The sequence below is a fragment of the Symsagittifera roscoffensis genome, chromosome 5 (assembly GCF_963678635.1).
Source record: "Symsagittifera roscoffensis chromosome 5, txSymRosc1.1, whole genome shotgun sequence".
Taxonomy (NCBI): domain Eukaryota; kingdom Metazoa; phylum Xenacoelomorpha; order Acoela; family Convolutidae; genus Symsagittifera; species Symsagittifera roscoffensis.
In genome coordinates, this window is record NC_087066.1 from 58,784,919 (window position 1) to 58,806,784 (window position 21,866).

Sequence of the window (21,866 nt, forward strand, 5' to 3'; positions counted from 1 at the left end):
AAACTTTATTCATACACTGTCTTTTTCTGCCTTTATTCCTACAGTAGGGCCAACAGAACAATATCCCTTAAATGCTATATACAATTATTTCTGCGGGCCCAGATAACAATAATGAACCTGGTTTGTCTCAATAATGGAAGAAAGTATAAGAAAGAAGCACGTGATTCGGTTCTAATAACCCACAATCCTTTCACTGCTGTCTTTTGAGGCCGAGATTGAAAAGTGTAAACAAGTTTTGTGTCCTTATCAAATTATGTCAGAAAATGAGGAAATGGAAACTTGGTTTGGGGAATAACAAATTAGCACAAAGGAACCAGGCTATTTTGCCTCAAGCCCCCGTATCTATTATCCGCGAATAATGTTGCAATGGACTAACATTATTGTTAATGGACCAACCGCTAAAACAACAAGATCAGTACCCGCTTTGCGCTCTAGTCTTAAACAGAAGTTCGGGGAACTTTGAGAGACTTTTAGAATCAGTTGCTGATTATTCTCTAGCTGTTTATGGACTTTGATTTGAACTGTCTCCTCGAAGCCCAATTGCAGATCGCCCTTTGTGGGCTTTTGTTCTATTTGTCACTCTGTTGCTTTTTATTCTACCGGCGGCGGCACCTAAAGACTCCCATTTTTATAGAGACTCGGTGCTTCTGTTTCAACTTGTTCGTCTCCCACTGATCTGTTTTTCCAGATTTGCAGTCGTAACTTAGAATTAGGTCCCGGCAGCTCCCACTAATTCGCATTTGACAAGAAGGTGCCAAAATTTTCAAGTTGACTTCGATCAGCGGTCAAAACTCATCTCAGCTACCAGGTACGTCAAAACTTAACAATAATTTTCTAAAATATATGCAAAAAAAAAACAAACAAGTTGAGAATAAATAAATAAGAATACAATCATGACAGTATGTTTCTATTACTGTAAATATTTTTAGTAAACAATTTTGCTTAGCTTCAATTGTGATCAGTTTGGCTCAGAAACTATTGGACCCTTATCTATGATCAGATGCAATTTGAAATTGAAGTTCTGCTGGAAGTAAGACGACCGTAGTAAGATATGTGTAACAGCTAGCGTGATGATATATGTACTCTAGGTGCCATGCCGTTATGACAACACGAAGTTACAACTAATATAAATGATTGCTACATCTTTCTCAAAAAAGCCTCCAATCTTCGAGATCAAGCGGCAAAACTAATGCTCGTTTTCCTCTTTAATTTTATTTGGTTGTCTTATTCAAGTTTCATTGGAAATCATTGCGTTTTCATAGGAAATCATTGGAAATCAATCACAACTTTCGTCTCATTTGCCGTACACTGAGATAAATACATGGCTACTTACGGGGGCAGTACAACAGTGCCGAAAATGAAAAATTTGTTCAACAGTGCCGAAACTGAAAACTTTGCTCAGGGCGGATCTAGGATTTTCTCGAGGAGGGGGCGGATTTTCAAAAAGAAATCGAAAATTTTGACGACCTTTTTTTTTTTTTAGGTCGACCAAATTGATTTTTTGAGCCATCCCAAAGCACTGTTTTGCCCCTATTTTGGCAAAATTTTCTGCGCCGAGTTTTTAGGCACTTTTTGGAAAATTTTGACCAAAAAATTGCGTTTTTTCGGCGCGCCCTCCCCCCTCAAAATTAGTAAACAATGGCGCCGAAGGCGACTTTAGAAAAATTTTAGGGTCAGTCGGCCAAAAGTGGATTTCTTAAAAAGTACCAAAGGGGGGACCCTTTGGGTCGGCAGGGTGTCGAATCCCTGAGAGGGAGGGGCGTCCGCCCCCCCGCCCCTTTCCCCTTAAATCCGCCCCTGACTTTGTTCAACAGTGCCGAAAATTTGAACAATTTTCAACATATTAAGTGCAGCAATCAAAAATTAAACAGCGATAGTTTACAATCTTAAGTGGCACTTAACCATTTTGGGAGAGAAATTTTGAAATTTAGACATTTTGGCGCCAAAATAATTGTTGTTCCGACTTTCGATACGAAAGTAACTGAATATTTCTGCTCGGGTGGGGTTTTTTTTTCAGACAAATTTCGACTTTTTAACTAGCCATTTTTGACATAATTTTTTTTATCATTCAAAAAGTATTGTTGTCCTGAGCCTAAATTTGAAAAGATATTTTACCTGTGATCATTTTTCGTAAAGTTATGTGGGTTTAAAGATCGCCATTTTGGCTATTTTGACCAATTTGGGACAATTATCGCGCGATATAATTCGCGCTATTAACGCGTAAGCGGAGATTTCATCCGTCTAAGAAATCGTTCCAAATTGGTTGAACGAAGCTTTTTTGCCATAATTGATTTGTTACAAGGTACTAAATCTATCCTTTTGTACTTTATATGGCGTGTGGGGAGATGGTTTTCATAAAAAATTTCAAATTAAAAAAAAATTTCATTTTCTATTATTTCATTTGATTTTTTTATGTTATTACTGCTCCATAAACTTTAAAAGGCAGTGGGAACATTCAGGGCTTCGCACTGATACGAACAGTCTTGTTTAATTTGCTGTTGCAGACATTTTGGCGTCGAAATCGGAGTGATTTCTTTGATAATTAGCGTCAGTAATTTTCCGCTCTTTGGAAAATGCGTGTAAGTTATTCTGAAATTTTCCCGCTTTCTTCGGCACTGTTGTAATTCGGCACTGTTGAACGCCCCACTACTTACGTGCTTAGTAAACTTGCTTCAAAAAATATCAAAAAAAAACTCGGCAGTAGTTTTTAATAGTTTTTTTTTTGATTTTTTTTTCGAATTGATAGTTCTTTAAAAAAACTCAGTCAAGCTTTAGAGTTTCATTCGTTTTTCAGATGTAAACAAATTTTCAGATGTTTCTTTGACTCAGTTTCTCATGAACATGTTTGTTAGACTAAGTTTTTTATAAACGAGTTTCTTATAAAATATAATTAGTGTATTTCATTTTCAGATACTTTTAAAAATCAGATATGCAATAAATATCAGAGATTTGTTTAAACATCAGGTAAACTTTCACTTGTTTCGATGATGTGATTGCTTTTGTTTTACTTGTCTAATAATTAACATAGGTGTAACTAGTTGTAAGGGAAAAATGGGGAAAGGTTGGCATCAAGGTTTTGACTTGTAATCAGGACTGTTTGTTCTCCACTTGCAATCGAGGTTTTATTTGGGCAATATCTAATTTCCCGTAAACTATCTTCTAAAAGTTGTCTTTTAAAAAAAAAGAAATCTCCGAAAGAAAAACAGAAAAAAAAACAAATATTGCGAGTATGACAAAGTTAATTGAATATGACAAAGTTAACTAAAACCAACCAAATTAAAGCTGTTGAAAACCGTTGCAAACAAACAGCCATCAAAGCTGTTTTTATTATTGTTATGTTGTCTAAAACAAAAAACTGTTATTTTCGGTTGATTTGATGAATTTACATAGTAAAAAGATTCGAACCTGCAGCAAGGAACGTAAACTATACGAGGGAGAGTAAATAAGATCGAGAAAAAATGTGAAACAAAAAAGGGAGAATAAATTGTGAACCCAAAATCGAAAACATTATAGTAATTTCCACAGCCAAATTAGTTCTCGTTTTATCTTATGTAACAAGTATGAAGCCAAAAGCAAGCGTCAAATTTTGATTATACTGCTGTTTTTAAAATTTTAAAATCAATTTATGAAAAAAAATTATAACTTATTATAATTGATTATAGCCGATCAAAATGGATTTTTTTTTGCAATCGGTTACTTTAATCTCTGGTGATACTGGGAGACTGGCAATGAAAAACCAATATAATCAATTTTTATCCAAAAAACTTCAGAGCGGGTAAGGAATTCTCAGTCGTTTTACAAATTACTTTCCAATTTAACGTAAAAAAAATGAGAGGTCGATAAAAAGCAACTTTCCGTCAAAATATCTTCTCCGGGCAGAGATTTACGAAGTCAAAGTTGTCTTGAATACAAACATCTCCGAAATAATGCAGAATTTTTTTTTTCAAACGTGTCTGTTTTTATTGAGACTAACTTTCAAATTGTTGTCAATTTCTACAAAAAATAATTAAAATTATACGTACTCTATAAGCTATAGTTCCTTTTTTCCTCAAGGTGCATCGATGATTCAAAAGCTTACGATTTTTCATTTTTTCTGACCCATACAAAAACGGTTGCAGCTCAACTGTGTTTCTGGAATTGTTTATATGAATTCATGGATGCTGTTTGCTCAATTTTTTGGTTTGTTCGCCCGGGTCCAGGCTTCGACTTTGTATTTTGACTGAAGTGGGCGAACCAGATGTTACTGTGTGATCAAAAATTCACAGTCGCGCAGGGTCTATAGTCGAACTGAGTCGAAACATAAATTCGAAATGGGTGGAAACATAAAGTTGAACTGGGTCGAAACGCAAAGTGTTATATATACAAAAGCACTAAACCCATAATTACATGCACAAACACTTACATTTAGACTCAAATCCAAACATGAATACTTACAGGGGTGGATCTAGAATTTTCTCGAGGGGAGCGGATTTTCAATTGTCGACGTTTTTTTTTGGTGGGCCGAATTGATTTTTGGGAGCTCCCAGAATACTAAAAAGGCACTCTGTTTCTTTTTCTCGGTCGAAACGTTTCTCGGTCGAAAAAACTCTGGACTGAACTCGGTTGAAACGTTTTTCCCCGGTCGAAATTGATCAAAACATATGATTAATTCGAACTTGGTTAAAACATAAGGATTTTCAGTCGCGCCGGTCGAAACATATGCGTGTTGCTCGCGCCGATCAAAACAGGCGTTTTTGGTCGCGCTGGACAAAACATAAATTCGAAACCTCGGCCCGGGCAACTGTTAGGCTCCGAACTTATGATGTGTCGACGTATTTTCCCTTTAACGCAAAAAGACGTTTTTTATTGCATTTTTAAAAAATAGGTAGTTTACCTGCATTTGCGGTTCTTTTTAGCGACTTTTTGATGATGCTTTCCGTTCGGCCCCGAGCTCGAGGATATCTCTTCCTCTGCTAATTTAAGCCTAAAATGTATGACTTTAGAGGGACAAAAGGATTTGTTGGGCATTCATTCAGTGTCCTTTTGCCGCGAGTGCTTCAGTTTAAATAGGGTTTTGTGTTTGCGCATTTGAATAATTGTCCCTTTTGTTATCCAACAGTGAGGCATATTTTTGTGCTTTCCCATCTGTTCATTTGTCTCCAATTCAAAAGTCCTTTGTCCTTTCTCGGTAACACGTTTCCAACTCCCTTTGTTACTGAATTCAAATGCACAGGCATAAAGACCCCCTCCTTTGTTTCACTATTTGTATTATCTCAACTCGCTCATATTTTAAAAAATTATGCTGTTCTTTTATTTTCAAACTGACAATTCCCTTTTCTCTCTCTCTCTCTCTCTTTCCACTTTTTGTCCATTTTTATCATTGTTCTCGCACAAAATGTTACCAATGTCGCTATTGAATTTGAACAAAAAAAAATCAAATGTAAGATCACACTGGAAATCAGTTAGTTGGCCATAATAAAACAAAGATTGAAACTTTTAAAAATTTTAATTTAAGTAACTGAAACTCAAAATTATGGTTTTTCGCATTTGAAAAACTGTTGTACCTGCACTTCCTCTTAAAATAAGCGCAAAAACCACGGTGGGTATTCACGAGTACCAAAATGATAAATCAGTCCCATTTGTACCAAAATAAAAAATCAATCGCGTTTGTACCAAAAATATTCAATTGGCCTAAGACTATTAAGCCGACTACTTTAAGCTCTTGGTTTAAGGTCGCCGGTGGGCGCGCTACGCGCGCGTCGCCGCTTCGCGGCGATAACCGGCTCTAATTTTCGTATAGAGTCCTACCCTCTGTTGGCAAGCTCGCAACACGTTGGCGCGACTGCGGCGGTCACTATTATGCTGTTTAGTTTTCTTCTGTTTGAACAGTAGGAAATTAATGTAATAATTCGTTGGCTCACAATTCGACCAATCAGAAATCGAGTTGAATAATTTTGGTACAAATGGGACCGATTTTTCATTTTGGTACAAATGACCGTTGGTACAAATGGGACGTCACCAAAACCACGACTTAAAATCTTCGTCAGTTCAAGTAAGTATATTCTAAATTTTTTCTACAGGTAATTGATTAGATATATTTCTTAGATACGTTTTTTTTTGCCCATATGCATTGTTCAGTGATAAAATTTCAATGCAGGCGAAGGCGAATGGTAAAGAGATCAATTCCTAGTCTCGCGTCTCCATGACGCAACCCTTGCTTTTGGACGGGGACTCCTAGTGACATGTCGAGGGCTGTTCTTATGGTCTTTTCACGAAAACAATTTTTTTTTTCAATGGAGTTTGTGAAAATTAGTTTAAATATTTTTTGAAAGGGATCTCTACTTTTTCCTTATTCCCAATGCCGTTTTTTTAAATCTCTGTAGTGGCATGAACGATTTACATGGTCGTTTTTCTTCTTAAGCTATAACTCCTTCATAAACTTCTGAATAATAATTAATGACTAAGTATTTATAATCAACAGTTTCAAATGTTCATTTTACAAAGTTACTTTTTTTTCTTTGACAATAGTACAAAGTAGAAAACAAAGACTGGTTTCGATCAGAGTACTTTTTATGGGGGCACTTAGACAAAGAACCGATGGTAAAAATTGTTGTTTCTAGTTTGATTACAGAAAGTTGTATTTACATCTTATTGTTAATGGCTCGGGTATATGATTATTGTAAGAGTATCGCCGTTTTGTTACTTAAACTATAATTGAATCAATCTATTGTTGCATGAAGTCTAATCAAAGCATTTCAGACAAAAGATTTTTCAGTCATTCGAGTCCAAACACAGATTTGCCGACAAAAAGCTGTCATAATATCATAATTAACCTCATCAGCAAAACGGTGCTTCTTTTTTCTTCGTATTTATTGTTGTTCTCTCGTTTTTTGTTCGAAAATTAGGAAAACTAGCAAAATAATCTATTTATTTGTGAAGAAATCTTGACTAAATCGGGCTTTTGTTCGCAATCAGTGAAATTTGAGATTTGAAGAAGCCTTTCTTTCTTCGTTTATTATTCAGGTTCTATCCTATTATCACAAGTTGAATCAACAAAGCACCTCATTTCTTTTAATCTCGTCTCATATTGTCTTCACTCTCTGAAAGCATCTTAGGCTTTGTCAATTTATCATCATCAATGGCCGAAAGAAGAACCCTTTCTCTCAACTGAACAATGCCTGAGCCCAATGGTGCCATTCATTAAATCACAACAATAGCTGTCCTTTCACTACATTACCCTGTAATACCTAGCAACTAGCAACCAATCTCCCATAATCATAAATGCCAATGTGAAGAATTCTCTGTTCAGCCTTCCATTCATTTTGTTCAGTTCACAATAGTTTCTTTGTTGCTTTGTTTCAGTTTTGAAGTTTTATGCTCGAGCAGAAGCTTTTTATTCCATTTCCCTTCAGTGCAGTAAGTAAATTTTTGTGCTTTCATTAATTACTAATCAATTCGGCACAAGTTTATACAGGTTTATATGCGAAGTCCCTCAAAATTTCGCGTTCGATCCCTAATCCCTAATCTCGAAGTTTCTATCTATGGCAGGGGTCGGTAAAAAATAATTGATTGGAACAATAATCGCATTTTTTAAATGAAATTAATGATTATTTGGTTCCCCCCTTCCCCCCTTTTTTGACTATTTCGACATTGGCTGCCTCATTTTCAATACCTTAGAACAATTTTCAGATAATATATTTAATTAAAATTCCTAATGTATGTATTATATAAATTCGAGTAGTAGTACATTTACGAACGCGCGAAAATTAAAACACAAGTAACTGAAGTAGATGGTAAACCATGGTGACCGTACTATGATAGTGGTCCCTCGAAAAAGCAACTATGATAGACAGGTCCCGCATGCATTTCGCATGTTATAATTTTCAAAACAAATTTGTAAATTATTCATTTCAAAAATCTCGCGAATTATATTGAGTTCAGAAGTTTTTCAGATTAACAATTGTAATTTCTAAATTGTTTATATCAAGAAATATGCACGCTTCAACTTATTTTATGGTTTAGCAACCATAATGGGATTAAGTTATTTGTCATCAAAACTCAATTTTGTTTTTTTTTATCGAACTTTCTGTCTTAAAATGGTGAGGGGGGAGGTTTTTATGAAGTAAAAAACATAAAATGTGTTTGAAATGTACTGCGACATCTTCAAGAAAGGCTAACTCAATTATTAAACAATTTGAGAGCTCTAGGCAGGCGCGGATCTAGGAATTTCTCGAGGGGGGCAGATTTTTAAAAAAAAAACTTGAAAATTTTCGACCTTTTTTTAGGTCGACCAAATTGATTTTCTGAGCTCTCCCAAACGACTAAAAACCCTAATTTGACAAAATTTTCTGCGCCGCAAGAAAATTTTTGAAAAACGCCAAAAAAAAGGCGTTTTTAGGCACTTTTTGGAAAATGTCGACCAAAAATAGCGTTTTTTCGGCGCGTGCTCCCCTCAAAACTAGTATAGATTGGCGCCCAAGGCGCCTTTAGAAAAATTTTAAGGTCAGTCAGACAAAAATGGTCATCTCAAAAATATACAATGGGGGGACCCTTTGGGTCGGCAGAGGGTCGAATCCCTGAGGGGGGAACTATTATAGTAGTATACCCGGGTGATATTTTTGAAATGTATATTTCATACAAAAATGTTTATCAAAAAATAACTCATACATAGATGGGGGTAATAGTTAACAAGACACAAAAGATGGAGGGAATAGTTAACAAGATCCTAAAGATTTTTTGAGACTAATCGAACAATTTTTCGTACAATTATAGTGGAGCAAGAAAACAACTGTAAACCACCTTTGGACCGTTAACTTTTGCACAATTCTCCAAATTCGTACACTTTTTCTATAAGTTACTTTGCAGAAACAAGCAGAAATTCCTTTATTATTCACAATACCAGAGTGCGGAAAAATCAGTTCGCCAAAACTATCAAGCGTGTCAGCTTGCCGAGAGCTAGAATGTTCTTGTATTTGATTGGCTGCATCCTTTAAAGCGCTACTATACTGCTGCTCCTGAAAAATGGTGACAAGAATTTAGAGGGAAAGCAAATTAGATGGCTTCAATAAAACGGAACCATGTTAATTTAAAATGACGATTTTTTTTTTCAAAATTGATCTCTCGTTTCAGTAATAGGCAAACTGAAACATTTAGTTTTGTTTGTTTTATCCGGTTATTTCAAATCAGCACTGTATGGACTTGCTCAACTCAAATTACAGCAAAAATGCAAATCCGCAAGAAATGAATAGACAAAAACAAATTCAACTTAATCAATTGTTTTATCAGAATTTGGCAAATTTTTTTTATTTATTGCCAAAAAAGGCTTCAATACCTTAACTATCGCTGAAAAAGATATCATTTTTGAGAACAAAAAAAATGTTTGTTAAGCACTCTGTATTACTGTCAAATCATTTGTTAGGTCTGACTCGCCCACCATAAAAACAATTGATTGAAAAGGGCTTCTTGAGGTTTACAAACCCATTTTTTGAATGAAATCAAGACTGCACGTATCAAGTCAAAGCCATAAACGTTTTAAATGCCTTTTCAAAAGACAATGAACGTAGTTCAGACTCTACTATAGGTCGTGATGATTTTTTTCTCCAGGAAAAGTCCTAAAATTTGTTCAGGCTGAAATTCAAATATTACTTTTTTGCAGTTTGACCTTTGATTTTTTTAAAGTTCAGTTCAATTGCTTTGATAAAAAAGGCCAACTCCACTATCGAACAACGAAAATGTAACGGTCACGAAAAATGTACTCGACTTTCAATTTCAAAAATGGAAACTATCAGCCAAATAAAACTACACTTTTGATCCAGTTTCCGCATATTGGGTTCATTTCATCAAAAAAGTTTTTACAAAACAAAGAGCTAGAAGACCATTTATTTTTTATCGGAAATTCGAAAATTGAGAATTTTCGAAAATGCAAGTCGGTAAATTTTTCTGCTTACTTGCGTTCACTGACTCTCTTACAACTGTCTATTGGTTATGATTTTTTCAGTTTCCAACTGTTTTCATTGACACAATTTTTAATACATATTAAATTTGATATATTTTTTTCACCCCCAACAGCCAATATCAAGCAGCCACGCTTAAATTATTCGCGCTTAATTTTTCATCCATTCACATAATTTCTTAAAGCTGCATCAATAGTTCAGATTATGATTGAATTGTAAATTTTGGAACCACCATGAGTTTACTGAATTTCATTACAATTAAAAATGTTTCTAAATTTCAGATTGCACATTTTTTCATTTTTTCTTTTTGGTTCAGGCTTTCAAAAATTACTTTCAAATGAAACAAAACAGCACGTATCAAGGCGAAAGCATAAATGCTCCAACTGCTTTTTTACTAGTTTTGAACAGTTTTTAATGAAACAAAACTTGTTACTATGTAAATTTTGATATTCTTATTTTTATTTTTCATATGAAAGAGCCAATATCAAACAACTAATATTAAGTTATTTGCGCCTAAGTTTCCATACTCAGGCATAACTTGTTAAAATGCGCTTAAAATAGGTCAGATTATGATGGAATTGTAAATTATGAAAACCTCATGAGTTCAAATTAAGATTTTTTTAAATTTCCGACCACTGTCACCGAGCGGAGATTTGAGTTGTTTCCAGGTTAGTCCGAGAAGTTTTAAAATGGCTGAGAATAGTATCATAATAAAGTCCTTCCAAAAATGATTTGTAACCAAAAACGCTTATTTTAAAAAACTTCCAAGACACTGGAAAAGCAAAAAGAGGAGTAAATGAGAAATAAACAGGGTCGCATAATCAGGTTTTACTACTTTTTAATACTATGTAAACTTTTTTAATTGGTCCGCCTTTGAAAAAAAGACAGATTATTTATGCTCGGTGTCGTTTTGTTCTTTGAACAAATTTCGAATTACCTGGCCTTTAGGACGGGATGTTTCAAACTGTCATGCTTGAAAACTAAGTGATGCCTTGAGCTCAAAATAAAAAAAATTATACCACCTGCAAGCATTTTTTTGAAAAATTATGGGTGTTTGAAAATGATCAATCGGGCCAATTAAAATATGTAACGCGCAAAAAACTCGTCCTATTTAAGCTAAAGCGGCATGTTAAATCATCGATAATTGAATGAGCCAGGCAATTTGATCTAATTAACACGTTACCACAAGCTAAATATATCATATATAACTTAATTTTGCGTGTGGGGGATAAAACAAAAAAAAACTAAAATTTAACTCCAAATTTTGTTCTTTTCCTTTATTATCCAATCAATTTTTAGACCAAACTTTTTCACTAACGTTAGTGGGTAGTCCAGACATGCAAGGGTTTGCCCTAATAAGAGCGGTATTGTTCATTTTGAGCTTAATTTCAATACCAAAAAAAGCAGGACTGCTCGTATCAGGGTGAAGTTCTAAATACTTTTCCGACTGCCCTGTAAAGTATTTGAATTAGTTTTGGTTTAAAAATGATAGATTTTCACATAAGTTTTCGAAGTTTTATTCTTTTTTTGCTATTGAAAATAAAATTTTCAGCAGTGAAGATGTCTGATCCTGCTGAGTTTTCCGCTTATATTCTGCACAAGAAAAATATTAGCTGCGCACGTTTTTTATTTCAATTTAGCCAAGTAATCCCAAATTCAAAACTCATTAACTTCTTGAAACAAAATCAAACTAAAGATCTTGAAAATGTTAAGCTCAAGTCATTATTATTTCTTAGACTATATAAAAAAAAAATCCGTTTAAAATTACTCGTGATAATCAATTTTTTTTCCGGAGAAAAAACCATCTGAGCACATATTTTACCATTTTATTCGAAAGTCAGAACAAATAGGGAAAAAGAATAGAAAAAAAGAGATGTGGTCAAAACATACTGAGCTACTTGAACAGTAACCGGCTCATTTTGTTTTAATCGATCATGTTATTTTTTCGACGATTTGAAGGAACTATAGCGTAGAGTGAGTTGTTAAAAGCGTTTCGAGGTATCTCAAAAAACAGGTGATATCGTGTAATACCATTTTAAAGCTGTTTTAGTCGTGAATCGTATTCTAAAAAAATGAAAAACTTTTCTCGTTGTCTAGAAAAAGTGGTCCAATTTTTTTGCTATTGAGGCTCAATTTTAGCAAGGAACGGACAATTTGGCAAAAACACTTCAGTTCTGTGATGAAAAGTGCTTCAAGTTGTTAATCAAAAATAGTTAATAAACATGCTTTCAAAGAGTATTATAATCTGCGCGGAATTTTTATTTGCTTTAAAAAATTGCTATACAAATCTATGCTTATTTGAGTTTTCCTGTCTTTTTTTGGAATGATTAGCGTGGTCGGAACATTCTTGTCACTCATATCTTTCATTCGTACCATCCTGTTTATACTTGACGCAGCTCAACTTCTCCAAAATCTTCGTTTCTTCCATGAGTGGATTTGATACCACTATAAACTTATAAACTGGAACTGAATTGATTAAGCCTCGGCGCTTTTTATACCTGATAATTTTTGACGTCTTGCCGATTCAAAGACAACTGTCTGAAATCAGACACAGGATATGCGATTACTTTTATACACGATTGTTTATTTTTGTTGTCTTAAATTAATGAAAAACAGATGAAAACTTAGAAAAATCGCCGTTAGTTTTTTTGTTGCATTGATGAAATAAACGCTCATTCTGTTTGTTTGTTTGGAGGCTTCAAAGATGAATAAATAATCAATTTGTTTTGTTGTTGATTTTTTCTTCCATTCATCGGGCACCAGCGGAAGTTGTAATTTTTGCAACGCCAACTTAAAATTTCCCATAAAATGTAATTTATCCATTTGGCTGTTATTCTTAAATAATAGAGGTAATGTGATACAAATTAGCTATTTTTTATTGTTTCGTTTGATTTTCCCCGCTTCCCACAAAGAAAAATATTGGCTGGTTTTATTTCAGCACAAAAATAAAGAAGTTCATTAGCGAAATATACTCAATCAAACTTGCTGTTACTAAGGAGAAAGAGCTTAATTGGCATTTTGTAAACAATTTTAAATATCACGTAAGTACAATGTGCTATAGAGTTTCTATTTAACAGCCCCGTTCAACAATGGGTGGCTATTTAAACTTTTTCTGAGTTGTTTTATTCTTTTGGGTCAGAATATTTTGTTTCATCAGCCACAAGTTCTGTAGCAAGAATTGGATTTGAAAAGTTTCTGTTTTTTTTTAAATAAAATTTTTTCCAGAAAATTTGACGGTAAAACAAAAACAATACTGCTCGTATCAGGGCAAAGTCTTGAATGTTACGGCTGTCCATAAAATAGTCTCAAATAAATTTCGGTTATTGAAATATTGAGAAAGTATGAATTTTAAATAAGATCAATTAGCCTGCCTCAATTGAATTTGAAACAATTTGCGTGATAGTTCATTATGCGTAAATAATGCGCTTTAAACTTTCAGCATCAAAGTATCACAGCATTTTAGTCACGTTAGTCTATTAGTGAGCGTCTCACACCAAATCTTAAGTCAGGATAATTTAGTGGTGAGTGCGCCCCTTCTGGGAGCTCGATGATCCATGAATCGATCCCACGAGGGGAATATTTTTGAAAATTGATCTGAATAAAAAAAAACCAACGCGAGCATATATATTCCTTACTTTCTTCGAAGGTCGGATCAAAAACATCAGCAGTAATTTAGCAGCCCATGCTGCAGTAAGCATTTCCACAAATATCAATAAACAGAAAATAGTGCGAACAAGCAGAACCTCTCCGATTTGCAAAAAAACTTAGGCTGTCTTAATTTTTTTCAGCAAGTAAGTTCTAAAAACTTTAAATTTCCAAAGCAGTCCTGCATCATTATTGTATTGTAAGAAAAAACACAAAGTAAATTGACTAAGCTGATAAAACATAAATCAAAACCATTACCAAGAAAAATCTATTCAAAATTGTTGGTAAAATGACATAGTAACAGGACGACTGTCAATTATAGTAAACAAAAGTCCGGCAAATTGTTTTTACTGGGAAAAAAATTCAATTTCATACAAACTGAAAAAAAAACAAGCTCCGACCGGGACTCGAACCCCTGGCTCTAGGGTACAAAGGCAGCGCTATCCCTAGATTAACTGGGAAAGAGACTGGAAGTTTTTAAGGTTCTATAATGAAGCAAGTTCAAGTTCTTACAGGTTATTCAGAAAAGTTAGTTACGTGTGAAAAATCTTGTTCCCAATTACAAGAAATCAAAGCAAGTTGAAACAAATGTAACATTTTCATTAGCAAATTCTGTGAACAAAGCCCAATATAGCAAGGATATTAAGCAATTCATAATCGAAGATTTAAAACGCAAAAATTTGGAGGAACAATTTCCAATAAAAATCCTGCCACGTTGCTATATACGTCATTGTACAAGCACGCGCTTTTCCATAATTAAAATTTATCATTGGAAAACTCATCCGAAAGAGCTTTATTCTAACCGATTTGTCGAAAAGTCTAGATCCCGATTACAAGACGCCTGCTCTCGCACATGTAAAAAAACATATAGCTTTTATACTGTATAACTTAGACAAAATTTTATTCTGGTTTTAATTTAAGAAAAAGTGCTGTCGCATTCGATGAAAAAATTTGGTCTCAAATAAGATTCTATGTTAAGGAGGATTTTCCAACACCAAAATTTTAAAAATAAACCAAAATTTTCTTCCGATACGAGTAACCGCAAAATTTTCACGATTGTTTAAGAATGATTTCAAATTATTGAAAATCAAAAAAATATCGAAAATATGACATGCAATATTGATTTCGAATTTATTACAATCAAATTATGAAGTGGTGTTCTAAAATTATCTCAATTAGGATGCACCGCAATCGCGTTTGGAACTCCTCGGCAAGTACGGTTGTCTAGACAAATTTTGAGCGAGACTGTATTTACACAATGTAAGTATTGCCTTGCATCGATTTTTTTTGGGCTGGGGGCGCATTTTCACATTTCGGTACGTGAAATATTACCCTAAGCGACTCTAGCTATCTAGCCTGCTAATTATAATTCGCAAGCCTGTTCTCCAAGGGGCATACTACTACTGATTGAAAGCGGAGGTTAGACTACTTAAGAGAAGAGAGGTCCAAAGACAAAAAGACGTGTGGACAAAGCAGGGACAAAAAGAATAATGCAAAAGGAAGAAGTGAAATGGGAAAGAAATGAAGTGAACAATAAAAAACATCCACTAAAGGACACTTTTAGTTAGTTACTTTCGCTCTCTGTCTCTGTTACTACCTCTTATTGCGCCTTCCTTTTGTACGATATTGCTATTGTCATTCCAAGTCCCTTTTCCGTTTTTTCTTCACTTTTTTCTCATTATTTCTCTCTGTTTTTATTGTAATATATTGTCTGAGCTCTTTTTTGGTAAGCAACAAAGCACTAGCGCAACAACAACGGCTATTGTGCGATGATTACTGTAGCATGCCTACTTCTTATCTCTTAAATCGAACCACCATTTTCTAAGCCATATACCACGGAGAAGCGCTGGAGCGCAAATTGAGGTTTTAAATCGAACTTTGCTTTTATTACACAACTAGCTCCCATTACTCTTACTCTTATTTCAACTTCTTTTTTTGCCCAAAAAATCATACAGTTGTCTTTACGGAGCCTCGAAATGTATGCCGTCGACTCATATGATTTTTCAATCATATGAGTTCAATAAATGTCAATTCAATTTAAAAATTGGATATAAAATTAGTACTTTTTAGAAATTACTTGAAATTGCTTATTTTTTGCCAAATCTTTCAAAATAAAAATAATTTGTTTGTAAGTTTTTGTTCAAAAGGTAAAAACGAAGTGTCAAGAAATAATTTATTTTAAACAAAATACTAATAATTTTTTATTAATTCAAAATTGGCGTTCGCGTTAAATGTTTGAGTAAGTAATTGAAGGGGGGTGGGGTCGCTTTATGAGAGAATAGGATAGAAAAATCCGGTAAAAATCGATGAGAACAGTGGCTTAGTTAGTGTTAGTGTCAGTGTTGGGTTTATTACACCCTCGCCCGAGTTTCTAACGTTATTTACGTTATTAACGTTTTTAACAGTTAATAACTGTGATTTACTCAAAAAACAGAATTCATTCGCGAAAAATTCAATTGTCTTGAGATTTCAGCGAACGCAAACAGAATGCAAGTTTTGTGACCTTCTCAGAACCAAGACGATTACGTAAGTCCGAGTGTACAAAACCCATTGTTGAGAAAACCCGTTCGATCCAGGCATTTCAAACTGAAGTAAATCACACTTAATAACACGGCTGTGTAAATAACGTTAATAACATGTGTTAATAACAGTGTAAATAACACTGATGTTAATAACACCCCAACACTGGTTAGTGTATGTAGTGAGTAGTATTGCCGAGGAAGCACTAGTTATGGACAAAGAGAGTCCGAATTTGTGAGAGCAATCAAATCGCACATTGTTCTCTTTTGTCTCCGAGTATCCTCCGAGTTATTTCATAACAGCAACACAATGCACACTTATTGTAACACACGTCTTCCTATTGTTATAAGAGACAGTCATTTTCAAACATTCTTATCAAACAGAACAGCATACGATTGAATCGGACGGGTAAGTTGATACAATTTCGCACTGAAAATTCACCTCAGATTTTTTTAAACAAGTTTTGAATTAATGGACCAAAATCAACATAACTTCTGTTTGTTTAATCGGTATGCTTTCATTAAACTAATGTATCAGTAATTTACCAGACCAGTAAAACGAATTACGTAAAAATTATTTAATTTGCATTTTCAAAGATTTATAGAATTGATCTTTCATGAGCTAAAATGAAAAATGGAAGGTTGTAAAGTTCATGAAAACGGTCAATTTATATCAAAACTTGATCGAATTTTTGTATTGCAAATGAAATACGACTTTTTGTACAAATCTGAGATTCATTTTATGTGATTATGTAATTGAATGATGTAATAATTGTAAAATTTTAGTTTACTGAGCTGGTCGGCTTGCTTTCGGTTTGCTGATACATCGGTTGAATGAACTACCACCTTTTTTCTGTACTTTTAGCTAAGTTTCACTAAAAATCAATTCCCAAAGGAATTGTAAAGGGCACACATTTTTCTTCAGGGATTCATCTCTATTTCAGGGAACCTGTTTGAACCGAGTACATGTATGATAGCGGTTTCTTCAGAATTTAGATGTTCCCTGCAAAAATGGCCTTTAAATCTTCGAAAAGAGACTGTGCATTTTTTCCTTATTTTCGAAATTTTTATAGAAATCGCGGAACCATTTTTCATCTACCAGGAAACCCAAAAATATACTTTAACTTTGTATTATAAATAGCTAAAAACAATAATTGAGTAAATTTGTTTAGAACTGAAGTAAAGAAACTGCCAGATATCAAAAACAATGTCTGCAGTCGATCTCACGCCTGAACTTGTCATAGCCGAACACATCCCCACGTGTAAAGAAGAGTACATTTGCCCAGACCAAGAGACGAATGTTCCGATGGACCATGAAAGAAACGATCTCATTTGTGAGGTGGAGGAGCAACTGGCAAAAATCCAGAAGGGAGAGCAGGAAACAAATCTAGTTGGGGTCGAGTCAATCGAACCGAGACAGTCTTCGGTCACCAACTCGGCATTCGAGTCGCCGAACCTAAAAATGTCAGGCTCTCCCAATTCGGACTTTTGTCGGTTGAATAGCTACACAGATTCGAATGGAGAGACCATAGCGCATAATTATAGTAGCAATGGGTTACCAGCAGAAGCAAAAGTTTCGAACTGCAATGATGGCCTATGCCAGGAACAAATTGAGTCGCTCCAGGTAATTATTGCACTCGTACGTAATGTGCTAAGTCAATAACTGCTATATAAAACTGATATTAGTGATAAATGGTGGGGGAGGAAAAAGAAAAAGTGTTCGCTCGAAAAAAAAGCTGATCAAATAAAACCGAGTGCAGACACACATCGCTTTTAAAATTTAAATTATGATAGCTTTAAGCCAAACTACTCCCGCTATAGGTTTCATACTTTTAGAATCAATGTATTGTAAAACCTTTAACATCTCTAAGAACAGTTTTTTATTTATAATATAAGCTAACTTCGGCAAACATTTATTTTTTTTTAGTTCAATGTACCCTTTAGGGAACGAATAGTCAATCTCCTTTAGGGAACAAAAAATCATTCTATTTCTTCAGCCCTGAATGGAAAATTGCTAATGTGCCCCTAAAGAAGATGCCTATAGGCAATTTTTGCGGTTATTTTTAATTAGACATTTTTGGATTTTCAGGATGAGATAAAACATGTGAGAAGATGTCAATTGCAGCAAGAACACCAAATGCTGGAGATGAAAAAACACAACGAACAACAACTGTGTCTCATGCAACAGCAGCTATTCCTGCAGCAACAGAAGTTCTCCTCAATTCAGACTCAGGTGAACCACGTGATCACTTCGATGACGTCACAAATCCCACTTCTGCAGATGCTTCCTCTCTTCAACACCATCACTTCATCCACGGCCAATGCATTCAACCCATCCCCCGCGGATGGTAACAATATAATGGGGGCAAACGGTGGCTTGATTCAGGATCCGAATAAACTACCTAATGAGAGTAAACTATCACCCAACAACCACCAGCACTTAACCCAAGCCCAACAGCAAAGCGCAGCTGCGGCAGGTTTGGCCGCCAGTTTGTTGTTGCCGGCTCAGCACATGCAATTTATGGCAGCAAATCCACAGTCCGTCGGATCGCACGCGAATCCACTGCAGCAGATAATTCAGAGCTTGACTGGAATTTCTCCGCACAGTACCAGTGGTCACATAAATGGCACGTCTTTTAATGGAATGGAACATATGAATAATTTGCCAGTGAAAAATCAGACCACTGGTAAAGTCAAAGATCCAGCTGTCTACTTAGAAGAAATGAAAACATCCAAGAAACAGCAAGCAAAACTCTCGACCGAATGCGAGCAAAAAGAGGCGAATTACTATAAACACGAATTAAAAACCTCGGATTTTGGAAAAATCACATCTAGTGATCGCAATACGCAGCAGATTGCTAATAAATTAGCAGAACCATTTCAAAGGTCTAACTTAGATGAGGGTCGAAATACGGTTATTCAGAAACATCCAGCTAAAGTCACAACGGCACCTAAAACCGAAGCAAACCAAATGGCAGAAAATATACAAAGTCAGGCGTTAAATAGCCCCAACTTATCAGATTTTCAGAGTTCGGAGAGTCCTCCTTTAACAGCCGATCATATTAAGAGACCCATGAATGCTTTCATGGTCTGGGCGAAAGCAGAGAGACGGAAAATTCTGGCGAGCAACCCAGACATGCACAATTCAGCTATCAGCAAAATTTTAGGCGCACGTTGGAAAAACATGAACCCTCAGGAAAAACAGCCATACTATGACGAACAAGCACGACTGGCTAAACAACATCTGGAAAAATATCCCAGCTACAAGTACAAACCAAAACCGAAAAGGGCTCCAGGGAGTTTCATGGCGAAGCGAATGAAACTCAGCGATTATTCCAAATTCGCAGCTGGTAATGCGAACTCAATTTTCGAAGCAACTACTGCATCAAGCAGTCCTGCTGTCACTTCATTTAACAATTCTACAAACTGCATCTACTCTCCAAATAAATAAAAACTACCCAACCTTCAAGTTCAATGCAAACTTAAACTGTTTGAGATTGAATGTTCAAAATCTGATTGAATATTCGAGGTGCCTTCCTTTTAATTGGTTCAAAATATCTAAGAAACTCTGAAAGCTTACTTAAATTAACATCACAAAAACAGCTATGTTTAACTCCATATCCTAGTTTTGTATTTTCTTGATGTCTTAATTTTAGTATTTGATTTTTTTTGGCCCTGAGTTTTGACGCGTTGGGAATATAGCTATATGCTTAAGAGAACAAGAATAGCCGGTTGCTGTGCAAGAAGCACCGACTGTTACGACTAAACTGATACAAGAAATCCAAAATGACAAAACATTGAAAAACCTACTTTTGGGTTTTTTGTCAAAATTTAACGTTATTTTCTTTTCTAGAAACGGCATTTTTGAATTAGGGCAAAAATGCAAAAAATATTGCTAATTATTCTTAAATAAACGTCACAGTTTAGTGGTCAGCCTCTCATGAAATTTCATGTAATTTAGATATGCAAAAAAAATCCACACTGCTTTTTGTGGATTTTTAAAAAGGTTAAATCACGACTAACAGGGCTTGAATATGATACCAGACTTGACTGACCCCCTACAAGCTTTCCTTGAATCCTTGAAGTAGTCAGTATTGGCTGAAAAAGTTCGTTGAATACAAAGTTCATTTTCACTCTTCGAGTGGTCGGAACATTAACTCAGAGCAAGACCGTACATGCGCAGTAGGTTTATGACGGGGTGGGGGATCAAATTATTTAGTCGAATTTTTTTTTCAAATTAGCCATTTTGAATTTTCAAGCTCTCCCGCAAGTTCTGAAACAAAATTTGCTTTTTTTTACGTGCGCGCCCCCTCTCAAAATTGGTATGTATTGATGCCGAAGGAGCCTATAAAAAAAATTTGATAAGGCGCCTATAAAAAAGATTGATGGGCGAGAAACCGCTGTGGTAAATTAGTACCAAAAGCAGGGTTAGCAAATTGTAAGTTAATATTTAAAATAGCAAACTAACAGTTAACTATTGAAAAAAAAACATGTTATTTATGTTAAATTGTTTAATAATTCAACACATTAAGAAGCATTAAGTTTCTTGAAGAGAAACTCCAGTTTTCCAGCTTTCTTGACGCCAAGTTGGGCTCTGAACTTCCCACACGTGAAACAATTACGTTGAAGAGTTCCTTAAATTAGTCAAAAGCACCTAACTGAAAAAATTTAGCACTCATAAAAATTCATATCATTCAACCCAAAATTTAAAGAACTATTTTAAATAACTTCCCAACCCTTGCCAAAAGGGTGACCCCTTAGAATTTCATAGCAAGCAAAACTAAGGGCATACCTCTTAAAAATTCGACCCCCTGCCGACCCAAAAAAAACCCCTACTTACTATTTTGTGATATCCATTTTTGTGAAAATTGTGTGAAACGAAATTTTTGGATGAAAAATTTTGCAAGAAGTATCTAAAAACGCTTTTTTTGGCTAGTTTTTCAAAAAACTGTCAGCAGTGCAGAAATATTGACAGAAATAGGATTTATATTGATTTGGAAGAGCTCAAAAAATTAATTTGGTCGATCTAAAAAAACCGGTCAACAGAAATTTCGATTTTTTGTGGAAATCCACAAAAAAATTTTGTGGAAATCCACCTCATGAATTGAATTTCATCCATATTCCTTAAATTAGTTGATGAATTGTTTTTTATTTCAAATTACCACTATAAGAGCTTAATATCAAACAATAGTCATATGAATCTGACATCATTTTTGCTGTCGCTCGGCTAAAAACGACATCAGGCCAAAAAACCAAAATAATCAAACGTTCCTTCTCAAATCCGAGAACACGTTTTCGGAACTCATAACTTCACTTTGATTTTTACTGTGGTACTTGAAATCCGTGTACAAAACAGTCCCATACAAAACAGTCCAATACAAAACAGTCCGGAAAAGTATGAAAAAGAATGAAAAAACAGTCCGATAGAATATAGTCCGAAAAACAGTCCCAAGAAATAAATGTTTTAACAAGCCGGTAGGCCAAGAACTTTCCTCTGTTCAACAAACAAAGAACAAAATAATGACCGCCGCAGTCGCGCCAACGTGTTGCGAGCTTGCCAACAGAGGGTAGGACTTAATACGAAATTTTCAGCCGGTTATCGCCGCGAAGAGGCGGCGCAGCGCGCCAACCGGCGACCTTAAACCGGACTTTTCTGTATGGGAATGTTTTGTATGGCACTTTTTGTATATGAACCTTAAAACCGCATCCTGAAATTGCGGTTTTAAAATTTCGCTAGGATCATGTTTTCTCGCTCACAAATTTTGTATGT

General features: G+C 35.0%; 1 protein-coding gene across 7 annotated transcripts; it reads left to right on the top strand.

Annotated features, from left to right (window-relative positions):
* The first annotated feature begins 295 nt into the window (after window positions 1–295).
* On the top strand, window positions 296–19,775 carry LOC134845876 (transcription factor SOX-5-like). 7 transcript variants are annotated; one of them, XM_063862983.1, is made up of 4 exons: window positions 14,736–15,555; window positions 15,912–16,103; window positions 17,269–17,720; window positions 18,186–19,775. In XM_063862983.1, the coding sequence occupies exons 3-4, from the start codon at window positions 17,304–17,306 to the stop codon at window positions 19,545–19,547; spliced, it is 1,779 nt and encodes a 592-aa protein (XP_063719053.1). In that variant the 5' UTR covers window positions 14,736–15,555; window positions 15,912–16,103; window positions 17,269–17,303; the 3' UTR covers window positions 19,548–19,775. The 7 variants fall into 7 exon arrangements, with proteins under 7 accessions (XP_063719049.1, XP_063719054.1, XP_063719051.1 ...); XM_063862982.1 differs by lacking the exon at window positions 15,912–16,103 and adding an exon at window positions 16,280–16,505 and having other exon boundaries at window positions 14,736–15,303; XM_063862979.1 differs by lacking the exons at window positions 14,736–15,555; window positions 15,912–16,103 and adding an exon at window positions 296–808.
* The last annotated feature ends 2,091 nt before the right edge of the window (window positions 19,776–21,866 follow it).